Source organism: Amblyraja radiata, chromosome 6 (assembly GCF_010909765.2).
Source record: "Amblyraja radiata isolate CabotCenter1 chromosome 6, sAmbRad1.1.pri, whole genome shotgun sequence".
NCBI classification, from domain to species: domain Eukaryota; kingdom Metazoa; phylum Chordata; class Chondrichthyes; order Rajiformes; family Rajidae; genus Amblyraja; species Amblyraja radiata.
In genome coordinates, this window is record NC_045961.1 from 54515151 (window position 1) to 54538578 (window position 23428).

Genomic DNA, 23428 nt, shown 5'->3' on the forward strand with positions numbered 1-23428 from the left:
AACAAAAGTGAGTGGAGAGGATGTATTGTGATTTGCTAGTAATTTTTTGTAATCAATTGAAGATGAGCTTTTATTGCTAACTAGATAGTTGAAAGTCTGCGATGCAAAACTGGCAAATTAAACATTCTTCCTTTACATCAAGAATTGGCTTATGAATTCCATGTCAAATTCACCAGAAAATAAACTGTTGTTGATTGGAGATGGGGCGGGTAAGAAAGTCAAATATCAAGAATGTCCATAAAATTTAAAAATCTGTGTTGGTGCATCCCAGCCCTACTGCATTCAACATTCATAAGACAACTGAATAAGAGTCAAAAGCAATTATCAAAAAATTGAAATAAAATCTGTTCAGTTGCAAAATGGTGAATGTGTCACTGGATGGAAGCAAAATGCTGGAGTAACAGGGTTTGGTAGCATCTTTGGAGAAAATGGGCAGATGACATTTTGGGTCAGGACCCGACTTAAGACTGATTGTAGTCAGAAGAGTGTGGCAAAAAATTGAGGTTTAAAAAAAAAAAAGCAGGACAAATCCGGGCCAGCAACAGATGACCTCGGACAAGGTTCCCTGATAGACAAATTGTTGGATGGAGACAGTTGTGAGCTCAAGAAGGATTGATCATTACGAACTCTGGAGCTGGCAAACAGACTTTTAGTGGAGACGGGGAGGGAGGTGTTTGTAGAAGTTACCTAAAATTGTGAGCTACCCAAGTGAAATATGAGATGCTGTTTGCGTATGCCCTCGCTCTGGCAATGGAGGAGGCCCAGGACAGGGGTGTCAGTGTGGGAATGGGAAGTGGAATGTGTCACTAGATTCAGTATTGCTTGCTCTGTGATAAAAGAACTTTCAAATTAATTTCTTACTGCAGAATTAATGTTTGGCCTGTAAAGTCTTGCACGCATGTGAAATAAGGTAGACAAATCTATTGACAGCAGAGGGTGCTATTCCATGATTGGGGTTCTTGGAGATATTCAGGTCAGTGCCAAAGGGAATTTGGCACTGGTGTCAACCTTATGCATCAGATGCAAAATCAATTCAATTTTCCCTGATTTTGTGAAGCCACAATTTGTCAACATTATGCTTTCTTCTTTCCTAGTGCTTTGCTACCAGTGTTGCAGCAAAAGGCCAAGAAAGGCACCGCTCGACAGGCCAAGCATGCTATTCATTGCATTCATGCAATATTCTCCAGCAAAGAGACACAATTTGCACAAATATTTGAGGTAAAACATCCACCATTTAAACTGCACTTCAATTATAGTAGTAATCATCTTAATTGAATTTAAACAGTCCCTTTGGTCCAGATGTAGTAATCTACCTTGATGAGCTTCTAAAAGATCCTATGTAAAATCCAAAATGGAGCAGAAATGTTTTTTTTATAAACCAAATCAATATGATCAACTGTATTTCTCTAGTTGATTAATCTCCTAACACCATTGGCGACAGTTCCTCCAGTAGTTAGAGCTAACGTGCTCTGACTCGTTCCTAATCAAACCTTTGTTAGACAAGTAGAATTTTCTAATCCTTCTTAATTTGGCCAAAAGGACTGGGAAGGCAATGTTTTGTATCTGCAAAATAATCCTATCCATTTGCCTACTTGGGAAGATGTATATGGTACTCCTGAGTTTATCTTATTTATTGTAGTACAGGTAGTTCTATCAGAATCTGCAAATAATTGTTTTTAAAAGTGCATTTCCATTTGTTTTTTGATACAATACTCATTCTAACTGGGGTAATTTAATTGATTAACAAAAGGACTCAACTATTTTTTACTGCTGAGAGAACGTCTTTCAATCCCTTGTTACTCTTTCCAGAAATGTAATATTTAGAAAGTGAATTTTTCCAGTGAAGGATACATAATCTTGCTGAATTGTTTAAGTGATCTGTACTGTTAAAATATCTTTATAGATTCCTTTACAGTTTTCATTGTTCTTTACAATAATTGTGCTTTCGGAGTGTGGATCTGGGGAAATCATAATCTGTAGTTTTCAGGAACTAGAACTAAATCAATTACCAATTGTGCACACACAATCTCCTGTGAAGCATTTCCTGACAGTATCACTGGACAGTGTCTGTAGACGGCAGAATCACATCTGTGGTGTTTGCAGAAAAAGACATTGTAAACTGATCGCTTGTGTTTTTTTTATTTTAGCCTTTACACAAGAATTTGGATCCGAGCAACCCAGAGCAGCTCATTACGCCTTTGATTTCAATTGGGCATATAGCTACGCTGGCTCCAGAACAGTTTTCTGCACCTTTGAAGTCCCTGGTGGCTGGTTTTGTTGTGAAAGATTTGTTAATGAGTGACCGGGTAAGTACAGATGTAGTAGTGTGCTGTTTCTATTGATTTAACTAGTCGTACCTGCCACCAATTTCAAACCAGGAAGGTGAAATATTTCACTAATTGCACGAAACCAGGTATCACTAAAGCAAATGTCAGTGGTTGACGTAAATGCCAAACCACTGTGGATGCTCTTGTTCTTTGTGCCAGGATTCCAACATCTGCATTCCTTTGTGCCTCCAGCAGTCTTACTTTGTACTACTTCCTAGTCTTTTTAGATTGGGAGCTCTTTGTTTGGAGGGCATTAAGCCTTTGCTGATTTCCATTTGGTCAGTGTTTTACAATTCTGGCATATCACACTTCCTTTCTCAATACTGGACAATATTAAGAAAGCATAAGCAGAGAGTTTTCCTGAAAGGAAAAGCTAAAGAAATCCTGATGGAATCCTCTACTTTCCTCAATTCTTGTTCGTCATTGTACTGGAGTAGTCATTCTAGTGTTGCGCACACCTTTTTGGTACTTTATTTGGCACAGTGGCGCAGCAGTAGAGTTGCTGCCTTATAGTGCCAGAGACTCTGGTGCAATCATGACTATGGGTGCTATCTATATGGAGGTTTTACAATCTCTTTGTGACCACATGGGTTTTCTCCGGATGCTCCGGTTTTCTCACACATTCCAAAGATGTGCAGGTTTGTAGGTTAATTAGCTTCTGAAAATTGTCTTTGGAGTGTAGGATAGAACTAATGTATGGGTGATCGCTGGTCGGTGTGGGCCGGAGGGCCTGTTTCCATGCTGTATCCATCGGTCAGGCAGCATGCATGGAGGGAATGCACATCCTGCATTTTGAGGTGTCCTTTTTTCAGACTGATAAAGGATCCTGACCAAAATGTTGTCTGTCTACCCTCCAAAGATGGTGTCTAACCCACTGAGTTTCACCAGCACTTTGATTATTGTTTAAAAGATACGCTGCCACTCACTTCACATGGTGGAAAAAGTCTGTTCTTAAATTTACTTTTTAAAAGGTGGAAGATTTGGGCTTTCATGATGGTGCTTTATTGAAAATAGTATAGGTTTTTAATCAAACATAGTTTGCAAAGTGCCAGAGAATTGGTATGACAGCAGAAGGGCGGCACAGTGGCGCGGCAGTGTTGCAGCACCAGAGACCTGGGTTCGATCCTAACTACGTGTGCTGTAAGTATGGAGTTTGTACGTTCTCCCAGTGGTCGTGCGGGTTTTCTCCGGGTACTCTGGTTTCCTCCCACACGCTAAAGAAGTACAGGTTTGTAGATTAATTGGCTACAGTAAAATTGTAAATTATCCCTAGTGTGTAGGATAGAGCTAGGATAGCAGGATGATCATATTGAATGGCGGTGCTGGCTCAAAGGGCCGAATGGCCTACTCCTGCACCTGTTTTCTATGTTTCTAGTCTACGGGGTGATCACTGGTTGGCACGGACTTGGTGGGTTTGTTTCTGCACTGTATCTCTGAACTAAAGTCTTGAAAATTAAAAAAAAATGTGATTCTTGAAATCCGAAATAAAACAGAAAATGTGAGGAGCACTTGGTAGGTCATGCAACATCTGTCCAAAGAGAAGTAGATTAATGTATCAGGTCGATGGGACTTGCTATTTTCTGTAAGGAGGAACGGCAGATGTTACTTTACATCAAAGATAGATACAAAATGCTGGAGTAACTCAGCAGGTCAGGCAGCATCTCTGGAGAAAAGGAATAGGTGTAGGGTCTGGGCCCGAAACGTCACTTATTCCTTTTCTCTAGAGATTTTGCCTGACCCGCTGAGTTACTCCAGTATTTTGTGTCTATCTTCATATTTTCTGTTTTTAGATACATCTTTTATTTTTTATTTTTATTTTTTTATTTTGAAATCTTTTTATTTGAATTTCACATCAATTTGCATACATACAATGATAACAGACAGTGACACTCAAGGCATAATTGTGCAACAGTATGTAAGCGGCCCTCAAAGCCCTTACACTTACCCACCTTCAACCCACCCGAATCAGGTCGAAACCAAACGGGGACAAACAACACTCACATACGTACACATCCACACAAATACGTAGAGATAAACAAAACAAAATGTACTGGGGGAAAAAAAAAAAGGAAAAAAAGTCACTAATAACAGTAAATAAGTAGGTAATTAAATAAATAAGTGTGGGGAGGGGGGGCTAAGGGGGGAGCAGCTGCAGTAAAGTAGGACAGTGATGGAAAGCACTCAGTCCTCTTCCGAATTCGGGGACAAGTTAAGAGAGTTAACAAGTTCCAGGAAAGGGTTCCATGTGTCTAGGAATGTCTTGGTAGAGCCTTTGAGAGAGAACCTAAGTTTTTCAAGCTTTAAATTGTAGAGCACCTCCTTGATCCAGCGGGCGTGTATCGGGGGACAGGTGAGCCTCCAGTTAAGCAAGATCAGTCTCCGGGCTAACAAGGTTGTAAAAGCCAGGACCCGCTTCAACGCAACAGAGAGGTTGGTGTTGGGAGGAGTACCCAAAATGGCTGACAGTGGGTTTGGAGGAATAGTCTTGCCATAGGCTCTGCTTATCACGTCGAAAGCACTCCTCCAAAAGGCTGCTAGCTTAGGGCAAGACCAGAACATATGGCTATGGTTGGCAGGGGATTGATTACATCTGTTGCAGGTGTCCCTAACAGCGGGGTAAATTCTAGATAATCTTGCATTTGTGTAGTGGACTTTGTGAAGGACTTTGCATTGGATTAGGCCATGACGGGCACATATGGAGGAAGAATGGATCAAATCCAAGGCAGAGTCCCATTGCTGGTCTGTTAGTTTCGTATTCAGCTCGCCCTCCCACGCAGCTTTTAATGAGGTTTCAATATAACCGACCCTAACAAGTTATACAAAACAGAGATGCATTTCTTCCGGTTGGGGTCTAGCGCTAGGATGGTATCGGTCAGGGTTTCAGGGGGGCGATTTGGGAAATGGGGGAATGTCTTCTTCACAAAATCCCTAATCTGGAAAAAACGAAAAAGGTGGGAGTTTAGGAGGCTGTAGTTGGACGAGAGCTCCGCAAAGGACGAGAAAATGCCATCCTTGTATAGGTTTTTGATACTACTGATACCGTTACCGTGCCAAGTTTTGAATGCGGGGTCTGTACTTGAAGGTTTAAAGATGTGATTTTTAAGCAGTGGGGTCAAGATGGAAGGGCCTTGTAAACCGAAGTTTTTCCTGAGTTGGCTCCATATCTTGAGCGAAAGGGACGCAATTGGGCCTGCACCCACAGATGTTATAGGAAGGGGGAGTTGGGAGCATAGGACAGACCGCAACGGGAGACGTGAACTCGCCTTTTCCATGTGTACCCAGGCCGGTAGGTGGTCGCAATCGTCATTCATCCAATACAGGAGTAAAGATTTAGTGATAAGTATAGGGACGTGCTGAAAAAGATACAGGAATTTGGGTAGGACGACCATCTTGACCAGATTTATCCGGCCTGCGAGGGACAGCGGTAAAACTGACCAGCGGTCAAAATCTCTTTCAGCTTTCTCAACCAGAGGCAGAAAGTTTGTGCGGAACATATCAGATATAGGTGTTGTAATAAAAACGCCGAGGTAGCGAAATCCGTCCTCCGCCCATTTGAATGAGGTTAAAGAGCGAGGGAGCTGCTTAACCAATGAGTTAATCGGTAATAGCTCACTTTTTTGGTAGTTAAGTTTATAACCAGAATACGCACCGAACCGTTCCAAAATATTCGTAATCACAGGGAGAGAGCTGACTGGATTCGAGATGTACAGGAGCAGGTCATCCGCATACAATGAGACTTTACGAGTTGTGTTGAACCGTGTAATACCTTTAAAGCCCTTCTCTAAGCGTAACCAAACCGCCAAGGGTTCTATCGTGACAGCAAACAGGAGTGGTGATAACGGGCAACTCTGCCTGGTACCTCTCCGAAGGGGGAAGTGGGGGCGACAGTGTGCCGTTTGTTTGTACTGAGGCCACCGGGAACGAGTATAACAGACTGACCCAAAGAATATCTTGTTGGTGTACTTTTGCTAAAGTTGTATGGTGTTCAGAATTTTTGCTGAATAGCACAGAGAACCCTCAAACTATACAGCTGTCACCTTGAAGGAAAATAGTGTTTTTTAGTTACCCGCTCAAGTTTGTATCACGACCTAAAAGGTGATGTAGCCCATGTTCATAAGGAATTCATTAGACTGGAATGGGAATCAAAGCAAGGCTTTAAAAAAAGAGATCTGACGATAGCCGTTAATGAACCTGAAACTAAAGTTTCCACAAAATCCCAACCATTCGAAGCATTTGAAAAGCTTGAAACGTCTTTTTTCTATGGTTACCAAATCACAGGTAACAGCAGGACAGATACAAAATGCTGGAGTAACTCAGTGGCTCAGGCAGCATCCTGACCGGCTGTGTTACTCCAGTGTTTTATGGCTTTCCTTGGTAAACCAGCATCCACAGTTCCTTGTTTCTACAGGTAACAGCAAGCCATTAAGGCGAGGTGCTGCAATTCTAGGGGAAGATTTAATGTGTGTTAATGTGCAAGCCAGTGATTCTCCACACAAGGAACCATTTTTCCTAACATTTGTTGATTAGAGATTCATTTTTAATTGGTTTGCACAGAGGAAGATCAAGACGTGGTGCAAAATCTGTTTAAAGGAATATACAAATTAGATGCTGTGGCACTGGCACACTAGAAAGGGAAATGTGCACATTAACAAGTGTTTTTGTTTCGGCTGCCTCCGATTGCTTGGGTTCTTTCTGATTGGCATTATCAATGCTTGCAGTTATACAGACTCCTTCACAGCGAATGCCTTGGGACCATGTGGGTTTCCTCCGGGTGTTCCGGTTTCCTCCTGCATTCCAGGGACGTGCAAGTTGCTAGGTTAATTTACCTCTGTAAACTGACCCTGGTGTATAGGTGGGCAGTGCAACCTAAAATTGATGGGAACGTTAAATGTGAAACATTTAAAGCATAATTTCTTTGAGTCTGAAGAAAGGTCGTAAAAGCCGAAAAGCCATTTGTTCATTCCCTCCACAGATGCTGCCTGACCCACAGCACGTTATGTTTTGCCTGAAATTCCAGTATATGTAGTTTCTCGTGTCTTCATTTCAGAGATGTCCTTCAAACTTTTCATACACTAAATAGGTCCATTGATGGTTTATTTTGGGGTTTAGGTTTATTATTGTCACGTGTACTAGGGTACAAAATGAAGAGCAAAAGAAAAGGTGCTGATTACAGAATATAGTTCTCAGCCTTGCAGTGCACCAGTTCCATAGACAGTCATAGAGTCAGAGAAGTGATACAGTGTGGAAACAGGCCCTTCGGCCCAAGTTGCCCACACCGGCCAACATATCCCAGCTACACAAGTCCCACCTGCCTGCTCCTGGTCCGTATCCCTCCAAACTTGTCCTATCCATGCACCTGTCCAACTGCTTCTTAAATCATCGGAGTCCCAGCCTCAACGACCTCATCTGGCAGCTTGTTCCATACATCCACCACCCTAGGTGTGAAAAAGTTACCCCTCGGATTCCTACTAAATCTTTTCCCCTTCACCTTGAACCTATGTCCTCTGGAGCACGATTTCCCTACTCTGGGCAAGAGACTCTGTGCATCTACCCGATCTATTCCTCTCATGATTTTGTACACCTTTATAAGATCACCCCTCATCCTCCTGCGCTCCATGGAAAAGAGACCCATTCTACTCAACCTCTCCTTACACTCACACCCTCTAGTCCTGGCAACATCCTCGTAAATCTTTTCTGAACCCTTTCAAGGTTGACAATATCTTTCCTATAACATGGTACCCAAAACTGAACACAAGATTCTAAATGCGGTCTCACCAACGTCTTATACAACTGCAACATAACCTCCCAACTTCTATACTCAATACTCCGACTGATGAAGGCCAATGTGCCAAAAGCCTTTTTGACCACCTTATCTACCTGCAACTCGACCTTCAAGGAACCATGCACCTGCACTTCTAGATCCTTCTGATCTACAACACTCCCCTGAGGCCTACTAATTACTGTGTAGGTCCTGCCCTTGTTAGACGTCCCAAAATGTAACACCTCACACTTTTCTGTATTAAATTCCATCAACAATTCCTCTGTCCCCCTGGCCAGATCCTGCTGCAATCTTTCACAACCTTCTTCACTATCTGCAAAACCACTCACTTTTGTATCATCAGCAAACTTGCTAATCTTGCCTTGTATGCTCTCATCCAAATCATTGATGTAGATGATCGATGACCCAGCACCAAACCCTGAGGTACACCACTAGTTACAGGCCTCCAGTCTGAGAAGCAACCTTCCATCACCCTCTGCTTCCTTCCATGGAGCCAATTTGCTATCCATTCAGCTATCTCTCTTTGGACCCTATGCGATCTAACCTTACAGAGCAGCCTACCATGCGGAACCTTGTCGAATGCCTTACTGAAGTCCATGTGCACAACATCTACAGCTCTGCCCTCATCACCACATGCAATTTTTTTAATATTACAAATCATCAAATTGTGGGTCTTTGTCCCAAACATTATGGAGGGCACTGCCTATGTGTTCAATATTCACAATGAGGTAGAGGTGAATTGGACTACCCTAGCTTATGGTTCAGAAGCCTGATAACAGAGGGAAGGACTGTATATTCTTGAGAATATCTAAAATGCTCTATTATTTTAAATGATTTGGTGCTTGATTATGAGTCATAATATTTTGTCTTTAGTTTCCAGGAAAGAAAACAACAAAGCTTTGGGTGCCCGATGACGAAGTAGGTCCAGAGACACTGACGAAAGTAAGTGCCCTTGAGTTGAGTGTTTTTATTTTATTGAGTTAAGTATATTTTGCATTGCTCAGGACTGGGTATTTGAGAAATGGATTCAACGTGATAAGGAACAAACAGAACCTATTGGAATGTGAACTCTTGTTCCTTTCATTGTGGGGACTCTTCTGTTTTGTTCAGATTCTTCTGTTTTGTTTTATTTCTAATTTCTGGCGGTGAATTGCTATTGCAATCTATTTCATTTGAGTGAATCAACAACAGAGGACGTGATTTTAATTTTAAAATCACAATCCACTATCTTGCCAATTCTCCATTTGCCAACTGAATTTCACCGCATCAAATTAGTTAGCATGTTATACTGAAAGCAAAAAAGCAGGTTAAAGTGCAGGTCTGGAACTCATTCCTGAGCAAATCTTGAGATATTGAAGACTTGTATTGATATTTGCATGGGACGGATGTAGAGTAATTGGTAACTCTCTTAATCTGGTTTAACTGGGTGAATGTCCTTTGAGCAGATTTCCCAATGTGAAAGCAGGGGAGTTGGTCTGCAGTCAGGGAGTAACCAATGAATGTCTTGTTAGCAACTTCCAGAATTTGTATTTGTGCATGGAACAAACATTAGAACCAATATCACAATTGAGGAATGTGAAAGCTTGTTCCTAAAATTCTGGATTACTCTTCTTTTTGTAAGTCAGTATATTTGTTCTTTTCTGTATTCTAATTTCTGGCGGTGAATTGCTATTGCAATCTATTTCATTTGAGTGAATCAACAACAGAGGACGTGATTTTAATTTTAAAATCACAATCCACTATCTTGCCAATTCTCCATTTGCCAACTGAATTTCACCGCATCAAATTAGTTAGCATGTTATACTGAAAGCAAAAAAGCAGGTTAAAGTGCAGGTCTGGAACTCATTCCTGAGCAAATCTTGAGATATTGAAGACTTGTATTGATATTTGCATGGGACGGATGTAGAGTAATTGGTAACTCTCTTAATCTGGTTTAACTGGGTGAATGTCCTTTGAGCAGATTTCCCAATGTGAAAGCAGGGGAGTTGGTCTGCAGTCAGGGAGTAACCAATGAATGTCTTGTTAGCAACTTCCAGAATTTGTATTTGTGCATGCCCTGTGTGAAAATCCTGAACTTGCTGAACTGTGCAAGGAAATCCACGCGGATTTGTGCAAAATGAAGCTCATTCTGTCTGTTTCAATCATGATTTGCCTTGTCGTTTGAGAGATGATTTATAGTTCCAATCTCAAATTGAGGAAATGGAAATTTGAAAGGGGAAAATAATTAGTTAAGTGCAGTTTTGAGTTCAAAATGTTCTCCGAATAGGCAAGCTGTCTCAGAATATTTGAAAAAAACAAAAACATTTTATTGTGTTGCTGAGTTTGGATTGCAAAATACAGATCCAGATAAGGGTGAATAGTCAGTCTTGTTCCACTTTCTAAGAAACTAATTTAGTTGGAATGGCTGGTGTGAGAAATCAAATTAATTGCACTCGTACAATAAAGAGTGTACTCTGAGGATAGATTTGAGATATAACAGAAAAAGTATGATTGGAAAAAATTAAATGGTTAATAGGCGCCCAGGTCAGCTCGCCTATCCCGGGACTGGCTGTAGCGCCCAGGTCGGCTCGCCTGCTCCGGGACTGGCTGTAGCGCCCAGGTCAGCTCACCTACCCCGGGACTGGCTAACACGCAGGTCCGTCGGTCGTTGTGGAGCTTCCCGAAGTTGACATGAAGGAATTAAGTTAGCGACTTGGTCCATACGAAAGGTAAACAAGAGACGGTGTGTGGCCAAATTGAAGATTGGCTCAATTTCTTAGTTTTGATGATCAATTTATGCCCCAAAAATGTCTTTTTATTGACTTTAAAAAGTTGGAAAAGATATCATAATCATAATGTTTTTGATATATTATATTTGAATATAAAAAAAACAATGGACACCAAGCACAACGACCGTTACAGGATCTTTGCTGGGCGGAATACTGTTACTGTATTTTTCTCCTGGTATTGAAGATATTTCCCTAGATCATTATAAAAACGTATATGTATGAGGGGCCATATCAGGGCTCAAAATTCACGGTTGCCCGGGTGCCCCAGACCACTCAAAACGCCGCCGGGCAACCTAAACACCGAGTAATTTTGCCAGGCTTGGCAACTAGATACTGGTTTGTACTGAAGACAGACACAAAAAGCTCCGCGAGTCAGGCAGTATCTCTGGAGAAAAGGAACGCGACGTTTTGTGTCGGCGGTGACGGCTCTATTGCGTGGGAAAGGTACTAGCTGCGGGGTGAGGAAGGGTCGCAGCGAATGACGGGCGCTGAACTGCGAGCGACAGCGGCTCATCTCCTCCTCCCGCACCCCTACCCGCCCTGATAAGGAACGCTGCTTGCAAACCCGCTCTTTCAATACAAACACTCCCGCACGCCGAGGCCGGGAGGAGGGAGGGAGAGAGGGGGAGGCCTCGGCGTGCGGGAGGGTTTGTATTGAAAGCGGTTTTCGCCGTTAGCGGGATTGCTGTCGCGGCCGCTGCTGCCGCTGTTCGGGACCCATCATTCGCTCCCACACTTCTGAAGCAGCAGCACCATAGATCCTATAGCTATAGGATCTTTGAGCTGCATCGCTCTGCCCCGCACCTTGCTGTTGGCTGGCGGAGGAGGGAGGTGGTGGCGAGGAAATCCCAACGGCAGCGGGGCGATGTTGTCCGAGGAGCGCTGACCCTCCTTCCTCCCCACCTCGCCCCCCTTCTCTCTCTCTCTTGTACGCCCCCTCCACCCCCCCCCCTCCTTAGCCTGGGACCCCTCTTCTCCATCCCGCACTGATCCCCATTCCCGCCTCTATTCAGTCCTCACTGACATCCCCTGTGCTCCCCTCCCCATCTCCCCCCACCTCCCAATCTGTTCATCCTGCGCTGTCACCCTATCCACCTTGCATTGATTCTCCTGCCACCTCCCCCCCCCCCCCCCCATCCATCCTACACTGGTCCCCCAATTCATCCTGTACTTACCCCTTTCCCATCCATCCTGCACTTCTCCTCCATCCATCCTGTACTGATCCCCCATCCATCCTGTACTAATCCATGCATTCATCCCGTACTGACCCACCCTCCATTGACCCTGCACCTTCCCCTCATTCATCCTGTAGTGATCCCTCATTCATCCTGCACAGACCCTCCGATACACACTGTACTGACCCCCCCCCCTGTAGTGCCCCCCCCCCCCATTCATCCTGCGCTGATCTCTCCCCTCACCCCCCCCCCCCCCCATCCATCCTGTACTGATCCTCCCATTCAAGAAGAATGGGGGGAACAGTCTGAAGAAGGGTCTTGACCTGAAACGTTGCCTATTTCCTTCACTCCATAGATGCTGCCTCACCCACTGAGTTTCTCCAGCACTTTTGTCTACCCCCATCCATCCCGTACTGAACCCCCCGGTTCAACACCACTGACATCGCCCGTGCTCTCCCCTCACAATTTTACCTACTCCAACCAACACGCACTAATTCACCTTCCTCAATCCATCCATTCTGCACCGACTGCCTTCTAATCCCCCCCCCCCGCCATCTACCCACCCCGCACTGATTCACACACACCCCCCTCCCTGACCCTATTGTCCTGGAAATCTCTTCTGAGCGAACATTGACTATGTTTGTTAACGGAATGCAATCAAATGTGTTTTCCCAATGTTATTATTCGTTTTAATCCATAAAGATGGATTCATATTATTGTGAACACGGGAAACATTAAAACCGCAGTGTTCGATTGTCACTGCTACCGTCGACACGTTATTACAGAATTCATTTTAACAGCAAATCAATGCTCTTAATATGGAGTATCAGTACTGTTATTTAATGAGCAACATTCACAACTATATGACACAGGTTGATCATGCGCTGAATAATCCAACCACATTTTTGTTTGGAAGTGGAAAGAACTAATAGAGATTGCATTAATTGCAATGTGTAAAAAGAGTTCAGATACTGTCTTATAATTTTGCTGCATGTCATTGTGGTATATATCATGTATTGATTGGTGAATGTTTAGTTTGTGACTTTTTTTGAAGCAGAAATAATATGTGAATGCTTCATTGAGTATAATTCCGACTTGTAACTACGCACTTCATCCGAGCACATTATCGCACGCGTCATGCAAGCCATCTTAAATGACCACCTAAACTGTCATTTGGCAACCTAAAAAGCGGCCAAGGTTGCCCGGCTGGCAACAGGGGAAAAAAGTTAAGCGAGAGCCCTGCATATGAAGTGTATTTATGAATTAAATATTCATGACTAAATGTGGCAGAGTTTTTAATGTCACGTTTTTGGTGTCCAAATTGGTAGTAAAACAATGAAAATTTGTCTGTCATGAAACATGTTTTTGACTTTCGGTCTTGAAGTTATCTAATTTATATCTGTTATTCATAAGGTTTCACGTGATGGGTAGATTTTTGTTAAAAACAGTGTATTGGTGTAAAAAACTCAATGCAATGCACTGAGCGATGTCGACTGGAATATGTTCCAAGCAAGTTCCAGTGACGTCAGTGAGTTCGCGGAAGCAGTCACGGACTTCATCGCAACAATAACCGATAACATTGTCCCCACGGTAAGGGTAAGCACCTTTCCGAATCAAAAATCCTGGGTGGACAGGTCCGTTCGTGTTGCCTTGAATGCTCGCACCGCTGCCTACAACTCGGGCCTGGCATCAGGAAACATGGACGTCTTCAAGGTAGAGTCCTACCGACTGCGAAGGGCAGTGAAGGACGCAAAAAGGAGGTACAGGGACAAGATGGAGTCACAGATGGAGCAGCAGGACACCAGAAGCCTGTGGCAGGGGCTACGGACTGTAACCAACTACCGGAGCACCCCACCCTCATCCGCAAGTGCCGGCATCTTCCTAGCTGATGACCTGAACACCTTTTACGCTCGTTTTGAGATGGGCAACACCACCCCAGGTCTGCCGACTATCGACAATACCGCCAGCGGGCTGGCTACCGAAGCTGAAGGGAGGAATGTGCACACATTCTCGCTGTCCGAGCACGACGTGAGGAGGGCTCTGACACGGGTGAACACGAGGAAAGCTGCAGGCCCCGATGGCATCTCGGGGCGAGTACTCAAGTCCTGTGCTACGCAGCTAGCTCCGGTGCTCACTACAATATTCAACCTCTCCCTGGACAAGTCCGTAGTCCCTGCCTGCTTCAAAAAATCCATCATTGTACCGGTACCAGAAAATGCCTCCCCAGCCTGTCTGAATGACTATCGTCCGGTGGCCCTTACCTCGGTAGTCATGAAATGCTTTGAGAGGCTGGTGAAGAAACACATCTGCGCCTTCCTCCCTCGCAACATGGACCCATTGCAGTTTGCATACCGTCCGAACAGATCCACGGACGATGCGGTCTCCCAGGTTTTGCACACCGCTCTCTCTCATCTTGACAGCCAGAAGGGGGGCTACGTGAGGATGCTGTTCATAGACTTCAGTTCAGCCTTCAACACGATAGTCCCCACCAGACTGGCCGGGAAGCTACTGGAATTAGGGCTCAACACCCCCCTGTGTGCCTGGGCCCTGGACTTTCCCACCGCCAGGCCCCAGGTAGTCAAGATGGGAGGGAATACATCAAAGTCCTTCACCCTGAGCACAGGATCGCCCCAGGGTTGCGTCCTCATCCCCCTATTGTACTCCCTGTACACACATGACTGTGTGGTTAGGTTCAGCTCCAACTCAATAATTAAGTTTGCTGATGACACTGGTGGTGGGCCTGATCTCAGACAACGATGAGAAGGCCTACCGGGAGGAGGTGGCTGATCTAGCACTCTGGTGTCAGGACAACAGCCTCCTCTTGAACATCAAAAAAACTAAGGAGCTGATCGTGGACTTTAGGAGGGCACATCATCCGAGGACGTACACTCCATTGAGGATAAATGGGGATACTGTGGGTTGGGTGAGCTGTTTTAAATATCTGGGAGTCCACATCTCTGAGGATATGACATGGACATCGCACGCCGCAGCACTCGTGAGTAAGGCAAGGCAGCGCCTTTACCACCTCAGGCAATTGAGGAAATTCAGAGTGTCTCCGAGGATCCTCGAGTGCTTCTACTCAGCGGCTGTGGAAAGCATCTTGTCCGGAAATATTACCATCTGGTTTGGGAATTGCTCTGCCCAGGACAAGAAGGCTCTGCAGAGAGTAGTGCGTTCGGCCGAACGCACTATGGGAACTTCACTCGCCCCCCTGCAGGAACTATACAACAGGAGGTGCAACTCCAGAGCCAATAAAATCATGGGAGACCCCTTCCACCCCTGCAACGGACTGTTCCAGCTGCTACGGTCAGGCAAACGCCTCCGTTGCCATGCGGTGAGAACGGAGAGGTTGAGAAGGAGTTTCTTCCCAGAGGCCATTCGGACTGTAAACTCCCATCTCACCAGGGACTAACTTTACTGAACGTTTTTCCTACCAATATTTAATATGTAAAAGAATATGTGTGTGTTTATGATTGTGTTTATAGTTTGTTTGGTTGTTTGTTTGTTTGTCTTTTTGCACAAAGTCCGCGAGCATTGCCACTTTCATTTCACTGCACATCTCGTATGTGTATGTGACGAATAAACTTGACTTGACTTGACTTGAAAAACTGAATAATAATCTTGTTCCTCAAAATCTCTCCAGTATTGTAAAAAGACACATATTCTTTGCATGCAGTGACTGCTTGAAGTCTGCGATTCATGGACATCACCAGTTGCTGGATGTCTTCTCTTGTGGTGCTCAGCCAGGCTTGTAATGCAGCCATCGTTAGCTCACGCTTGTTTTGGCGGCTAAAAGGCTTGCTCAATTGGGTTCAGGTCGGGTGATTGACTTGGCCAGTCAAGGATTGACCATTTTTTAGCTTTGAAAAACTCCTTTGTTGCTTTAGCAGTGTGTTTGGGATCATTGTCTTGCTGTAGAATGAACCGCCGGCCATTGAGTTTTGAGGCATTTGCTTGAACTTGAGCAGTTAGGAGGTGTCTATACACTTCAGAATTCATTATGCTACTATCATCAGCAGTTCTATCATCAATGAAGATAAGTGAGCCAGTACCTTCAGCAGCCATACATGCCCAGCCCATAACACCCCACCACCGTGTTTCACAGATGAGGTGGTATGCTTTGGATCTTGGGCAGTTCTTTCTCTCCTCCATACTTTGCTCTTGCCATCACTCTGATACGTTAATTCTCGTCTCATCTGTCCACAAGACCTTTTTCCAGAACTGTGGTTGCTCTTTTAAGTACATCTTGGCAAACTAACCTGGCCATCCTATTTTTGCAGCTAACCAGTGGTTTGCATCTTGCAGTGTAGCCTCTGTATTTCTGCAGATAGTGATCATTGACAAATCCACACCTGACTCTGAAGAGTGTTCCTGATCTGTGGGACAGGTGTTTGGGGATTTTTCTTTATTATAGAGAAAATTCTTCTGTCATCAGTTGTGGAGGTCTTCCTAGGCCTGCCAGTCGCTTTGCGATTAGTAAGCTCACCAGTGCTCACTTTCTTCTTAATGGTGTTCCAAACAGTTGATTTGGGTCAGTCTAAGGTTTGGCTGATGTCTCTAACAGTTTGATTCTTGTTTCTCAATCTCATAATTACTTCTTTGAATTTCATCGGACCAACGTTGGTCCTCATGTTGATAAACAGCAATAATAGTTTCCAAAGGTGGAAAGACTGAAGGAAAAACTAGGTGCTGAGAGCTCTCTTATACCTGCATATGATTAAGAAGACAATTAAACACACCTGAGCAATTACAAACATCCATGAACTGAAATGGGGGGGGGAACTATGTATGAACACTGCTGTAATTTCTACATGGCAAAACCAAAATATATAAAAGTGGCCTTTAATAAAATCTGACAATGTGCACTTTAACCACATGTGATTTTCTTCTATTACAAATCTCAAATTGTGGAGTACAGAGGCAAATAAATAAATAATGTGTCTTTGTCCCAAACATTATGGAGGGCACTGTAGTCCGACTGTGATCTCATTAAATGGCAAACAAGCTAACGGAGCTGAATGTCCTTAGAACTGGTATATACTTGGAAACAAGAATAAATTGACCGAGAAATGTCCATGCAAATTTGTCGATGGAAGAGATATTATTCAGTTTAGATGCATTTGAATCCCCAGTGAGATGATTTGACAAGTCATTGTTAGCCCTTCAGATGTTTATTTGTAATTGAAATTTCTACTCTGGTCAAGAATGCATCTGATCAAATGTGATTTAAATTGTTAAACATTTAAGCATCTCTTCAATTAAATCTGTCCACAATTGTCATAATTGATTTTTTGGTGTTTATATGTTACTGGCATGGCAAGGTTCAAAGGTTCATTTATTGTCACATACACCAATTGGTGTAGTGAAATTCAAGTTGCCATTGCAGCACGTTAAAAAGAATACAAACATAATAATAAAGAAATTTAAACATAAAAACATCCCCCCACAATGGTTCCCACTGTGAGGGAAGGCGCAAAGTCCACTCCCCATCCCCATGTCCACCCATAGTCGGGCCTATGAGGCCTCCGCAGTCGCTGCTACAGGGGCCGATGTTACAGGCCCTTCTCGCCGGGTGATGGTTTCCCCCTTCCCCCCCCACCCCCCACATAAAAAAGACTAAAACCTCCAACACAAAACACTAACTCACTAAAAATAAAAAAAGAGAGGTGAAAAAACGGACAGCTGCAGGCTGGGCAGCCATACCCATATAGGACGGCGCCCCCTTACAGGCCATCATTTAACACACATTCTTAATCCTCTAAGAGGGTGGACCTGCTTTGTACTACTTCAGATTGCACTACAATCTTTGCACTATTCTGCTGTTTTACACTTGGCATTGCAATGTTGCAGTTATCACTATCATGTATGCTGTTTACCCTGGGCTTCCTACAAACAAGGAATATCTTTGTACCTGGTGAACATGACAATAAACTGGTGGTGAGTGGCCACCTTGAACTGCTGTGGTAGCTCTCGCAAATATACTCCCGCAGGGAATGGGAAGGAGATGCAGTACTTACACCCAGCGACAGCGATTGTATTTCCAAATCAGGATAATGTGCAACTTGGAGTGCCTGCATTTAGTGGTGTTGCTTTGCCATTGTTGTTCTATTCTAGGTTACATTAATGTTATATTTGTGATAGATTATCTATGAATTACCTATGATTATCCTACAGCAGTTAAGGAAATAAAATATTTGCAAATAGGTTCAATTGCCAATAGGTCTTTCACTTCTTTAATTTAACTAATTACCTCTCAGATAATTAAGGTGAGTGGTGGCAGTGTATAATTCCATATAATTAATAACTACAGGAATTGGTGGTTCATTTGTACGTTGTAATATTCATTGTAATTTATATTACAAAAACATTGAGTTAATTTATTTATAAAAGTGTTTCAATGTTTTTTTACAGATACAGGCCATGAAGATGATGGTACGGTGGTTGATGGGAATGAGGACCAACGCAAATAAATCAGGAACCTCTACCTTGAGATTGCTAACTGCAATATTACATAGTGATGGTGACCTGACAGAGCAGGGGAAAATTAGGTGTGTAATAACCAGTTGAGACAGTGCATGTGCTTTTCGGGTAGGTTTTGTGTTTGCTTTACCAACTTGCAGGATCAGTAGGATTTTTGAAATCTAATTAAGATTTTGCATTACAATACATTAGTTTTACATTACAATCGTTATTAAATGCTTGGTTTTCCATTTTGTGCATTGTTTAATTTGGAAAGATAAATCAAATTCTGATAACAATTTCACCCAATTGACATGAATCAAGAAATAGGGTGTCTGAATCAAGCATAGAATTACATTAGACAGTGGGCTGGGTAACAATCATACATAACTTAGCTCATTTTGGTGATAAAGTGCCGACAAATTAATGAACTGAACTAATATATATTTCTGAGATTAGGTGATTTGGCTGTGGGATCAGCAAGATAAATATTGCTGCCTGGTTAGAGGAAAGAGATTTTTAAAATATTTTTATTAGAAGCAAACATATTATAAACATTTCATGTATATCAGTCGTACATTATTAATATTATCAATTGCGGATTCGTTCTGCTTCTAGTATTTTTTTAAGATAGAGGAAGAGAAAGAGGGAAAAAACCCCACAAATGTCAAGATAAAAAAAAGAATGGAATGATTTACTATTAATACATCTTTGGAGATAGGTTCGTGGATTATAAAGTATAACTTTTCATCTAATCCTGAGTTCAAGCTTCAGTTAGGTTCCCGTGCTGAACCGATCTACCCCTTCAAATAGTCAATGAATGGAGACCATATTCTAACAAGGAAGGAGATTTCAATACATGCCAATAGTATAAATTATTTTGGTTCTGTCTCGGCATTAAACACACACAGTTCTCGTGCAATCTTGCTTAGAGACAGTAACGTGTTTAAAGATATATCCCAGGGATTTGTTTTAGCTTTGGTCTTTAACCAAAACTATTTTTCTTTGATGTGAGGTTTTTGCTTTATTTGCACTCTGGAAAGGGCTCAAAAATCATTTTTGAAGGGCTGCAAGGTTTCCTTGATCTTTTTTTAATCACCTGCAAACCCTGTGCATTTGTTACAGCTTGCAGGCGTATCTATAAAAATGAGTTTTGCTACAATTGTCAATTAGTTTCACTATATCATTGTCGGCCTTGAGGAATGTTTAAAACATGTTGAGGTTTCTTTTTCAATCAATAAATTCAGAATTGAATTGTGTGTTTAATGCAACGCAAATAAAGGAACCTAATTTAACTGTACAATTGTAATTTAGTTTTAAATAATATTTTAAAAGTTCAGATGCTTACCGTTCCGTATTCATAATAATGTCTTCCTTTGGTGCTTTAATGAAACCTCCGTGAGAAATCATAAACTGCCTTTAAATTTTGTTTAAACGTTAATTGAAAACAGAATGAGATTGAAGGAAACTGATGTCTTTTGTGCAGACATAATATTAAAATGTTTTATTTAGAACGTTCTTTAGAGAAATACGGTGCAATTAATAAATAGGTTATTTAAAGCAGAGTTAAACACCAGTATGGTTTTTACCCAAATCATAAATTTACAGTGCAAATTATCACCCAATTAATGTCTGTTTTCCTGCTTTCCCCTGCACAGCAAACCTGATATGTCACGTCTGCGGCTGGCAGCTGGTTGTGCTGTTTTGAAGCTAGCACAGGAGCCATGTTACTATGAAATTATCACCCTGGAACAGTTTCAGTTATGTGCACTGGTAATGAATGTAAGTGATTTTTATCTCTCTTTAAATGTAATTTCTATTTTTGGCAGCTGTCTGGGTACATTTATTGCTTTGGATTTCCAGATATAAATACTATGTCTGTTAATATTCTCTCAGTGGTGAGCGGGAGATCCTTAATTTTGCTTTGAAAATATATTGCAAAATAAAGCTGATCTTGAAAAATCACAATATTTTTGACCTGCTTCTATCATTGTACTTTCTGTCCCACAATAAACCAACTTTATTTGACAATAGTGAATAACTTTGGTTTACAGACTCTAAAGATCTATTTGCAACCTCATAATATTTCTTTAGAGAAATTTATTTAGATATTCCTGTCACAAAACACATTTTACATCGCAATAGGATTTTATCAACTGTACCAAATTGTCGTTTATTCTTTCAAGGAAAACTAGAGAGTATAGGTTTAAGGTGGGGGGGGGGGGGGATTTAAAAGAAACCTCCACTGATTATAATTCCATTTCAAATTCATTGGTTGTACACTAGGTCAGATGCTAACGTGTAATGATAGCATAGTGGTGTAACTAGTAGAGCCATTGTTTCATGCCAGAGACCCAAGTTCAATCCTGACCGATGTGTCAACATGGAGTTTGCATATTTACCATGTGACTTAATGGGTTTCCTCTGGGTGTTCTGGATTAAGCCCCCGCAAACCAACAATGTGCTGGTTTGTAACTAAAAGGCTACTAAATTCCCCTTAGTGGTAAGTGAGTGATAGAATTTCAAAGGAGTTGGTGAGAATGCAATGATAAAAAAATAGGATTAATGTAACATTAGTGTAAATGGGTGTTAAGTGGTTGGTGGGCTGAATAGCCTGTTTCTGAGCTGTATCCCTCGGACTCTGTCTTAATATTAATATTAAGACCATTGTCATCCATATCCATATAACTATTATGTCAGATCTTGTATGTGGATTTGTGTGTGTGAGAGTGTTTATTTGTTTGTGTGTGATCACATCTTCTTGAAAAAACGACGCGCTAAGGGTAAACTTTTTACATATTCCGGTAGAGATTTTTCCACTGGAGTCCAAAATCGCCTTATCTGAAAAAATTATGTATTATTTCTCGAGTTATGAATCAAAATGTTCACAAATCTGAAAAAACGTTGAAAGAAAACCGGCTGGCTTTCGCTGATGACGTCACAATGGATCTGGGTGCTGATCTCCGCTTCTCTCTTCTCGGCCTCTCTCCTCTCCCCCCTCCCTCTCCCCCCCCCCCCCCCCCCCCCCCCCCCACCCCCTCTCTCCCCCCCCCTCTCCCTCCTCCCTCTCTGCCCCTCTCTGTGTCTGCCCCTCTCTCTCAGTCTCTGCCCCCTTTCTCTCTGCCCCCTCTCTCTACCTCCCCCTCCCTCTCTAGACGCGCCTGCGAGTTGGGGGCTATGCGTGAGTGGATAGGGCGAGCAAATTAATAATATTAATATAATATCAAGGGGGCGGTTAGTGTGTGTGTGGGGAGGGGGGGGTTAGTGTGTGTGTGACGCCGCAGGCCGCCACCCACCTCCCCCCCGCAACTGCGGGTTGAGGGGACGGGACCCACTTGGTCTAGTTTCACTTAAAATCCAGTCCTTTTGCCCCTGTTCAGAGTTAGCTAGTTCATCAGTATGGTCCTGGCCTGGTAGTGCAAGTGGAAGCTGAACTGATTGTGAGCGAGTGGTCCTTCGTAGCTCAATGTTTCACTTGCATCACTTATCATAGAATCAATCAATGCATTAATCAATCAGCCCATTGTCAATGTCAATCATCATTGCTCATCTATACTAATCCCATTTACCAGCACAGTCCACAGCCTTTTCAAATGGGTGAGAGTAAGCTGAATGGATTTGACTTGTCAGTTTTCTTAGAGGGATATGATGTGGAAATTTTCCAGCTGTCCTGAAATTGTTTAGCTGGTTGAGAACCACTTCTGGAGCACGTCTTCATTATCACTCCTGGGACATGACTGTGTAGCAAGACACTGTCCCAACGTTATCTCTAAATCACTGACAACACTGCAGTCGTTGGACAAATAACGGGTATTAACAAGTAAGAGATGAATAATCTGGTTGAGTGGTGCCAGATCAACAATCTTGCTCTCAGTGCTAGCAAGACGAAGGAGTTGATGACTTCAGGAAGGGAAAACTGAGCGATCGTGCAGCTGTCATCATTGTTGGGACAGCTGGAAAGAGTCAGCAGTTTCAAGATCATGTGTGTGCACATCTCTAATGATCTTTCTTGGGCCCTGGGATATTGGTAGAAATTCCAGGGCATTATATTTAATTCTTCCTTCCACCTCTTGATGATAAATGTATCGTCTAGTGTACACCTAGTGTACAAAATATATGTTTATACATTGAATAATCTTCTAATCAACTAAGCATGTTTTTAGAAGAATTTGAATTTGGAATGGATAGCTGACTTTAATCAATCTAGACTGTTTGAAAGCTAGAAACAAAGAACTGCAGATGCTGGTCAATATACAAAAGGTCAAAAGTGCTGAAGTAACTTAGCGGGTCATGCAGCATCTCTGGAGAACATTTCGTTTTGAGACCCTTCTTCAGAGCTGCTTGTTTGAAAGCTAAGTTGTGCTGTGTTTGTGCTAAAAGAAATGTTCTTCAGTTACTAATTGCTCCAGAATATTTTCTCAGTTTGCTTTCAAGCACTTGAAATTTTTTGGAATAAAGGATGCTTTTTCATTGCATTAAAGCAAAAAGCATCACTATATTTAAAATTATTATCCCATTGTACTTGTTGCCATGGTAACTTAAGAACCTCTGAGTTAGGTCATTGGTCAAGTCACACAATAGGGTTGAGCACATTATCAAAACCAGCACCAGTGCAGTTTAAAAAGGAGTGCTACATTGTTGGAGGTTGAGTTTGAGGTCAGATATTCAATTAAAATTCTGGCTTTCCTTTTAGGTAGATGTAGGCAAAAATACATACTTGCAGTACTTGAAGGCACCAAGGTCTCTCCATCATGTGTCTCACAGTGAATGTAGGAGAAATGAACCTAATCACCAAACTCGCTGCTTTTAGCTTTTTATGTTGGAAAAGAGATGCATGTCTACTTTGTTTAAGAAGGAACTGCAGATGCTGGAAAATCGAAGATAAACAAAAATGCTGGAGAAACTCAGCGGGTGCAGCAG

At 42.5% G+C, this 23428-nt stretch overlaps 1 protein-coding gene across 4 annotated transcripts in view; it reads left to right on the top strand.

The window, feature by feature from the left end:
* Positions 1-23428, top strand: part of pds5b (PDS5 cohesin associated factor B) — a 148043-nt gene that overhangs the window by 79652 nt on the left and 44963 nt on the right. For all 4 annotated transcript variants that reach the window (XM_033022878.1, XM_033022879.1, XM_033022880.1 and 1 more), the window contains 5 exons: positions 1095-1218; positions 2148-2306; positions 8980-9048; positions 18461-18597; positions 20167-20290. In XM_033022878.1, the coding sequence (XP_032878769.1) occupies positions 1095-1218; positions 2148-2306; positions 8980-9048; positions 18461-18597; positions 20167-20290 (613 nt within the window). The remainder of the gene's footprint in view (positions 1-1094; positions 1219-2147; positions 2307-8979; positions 9049-18460; positions 18598-20166; positions 20291-23428) is intronic.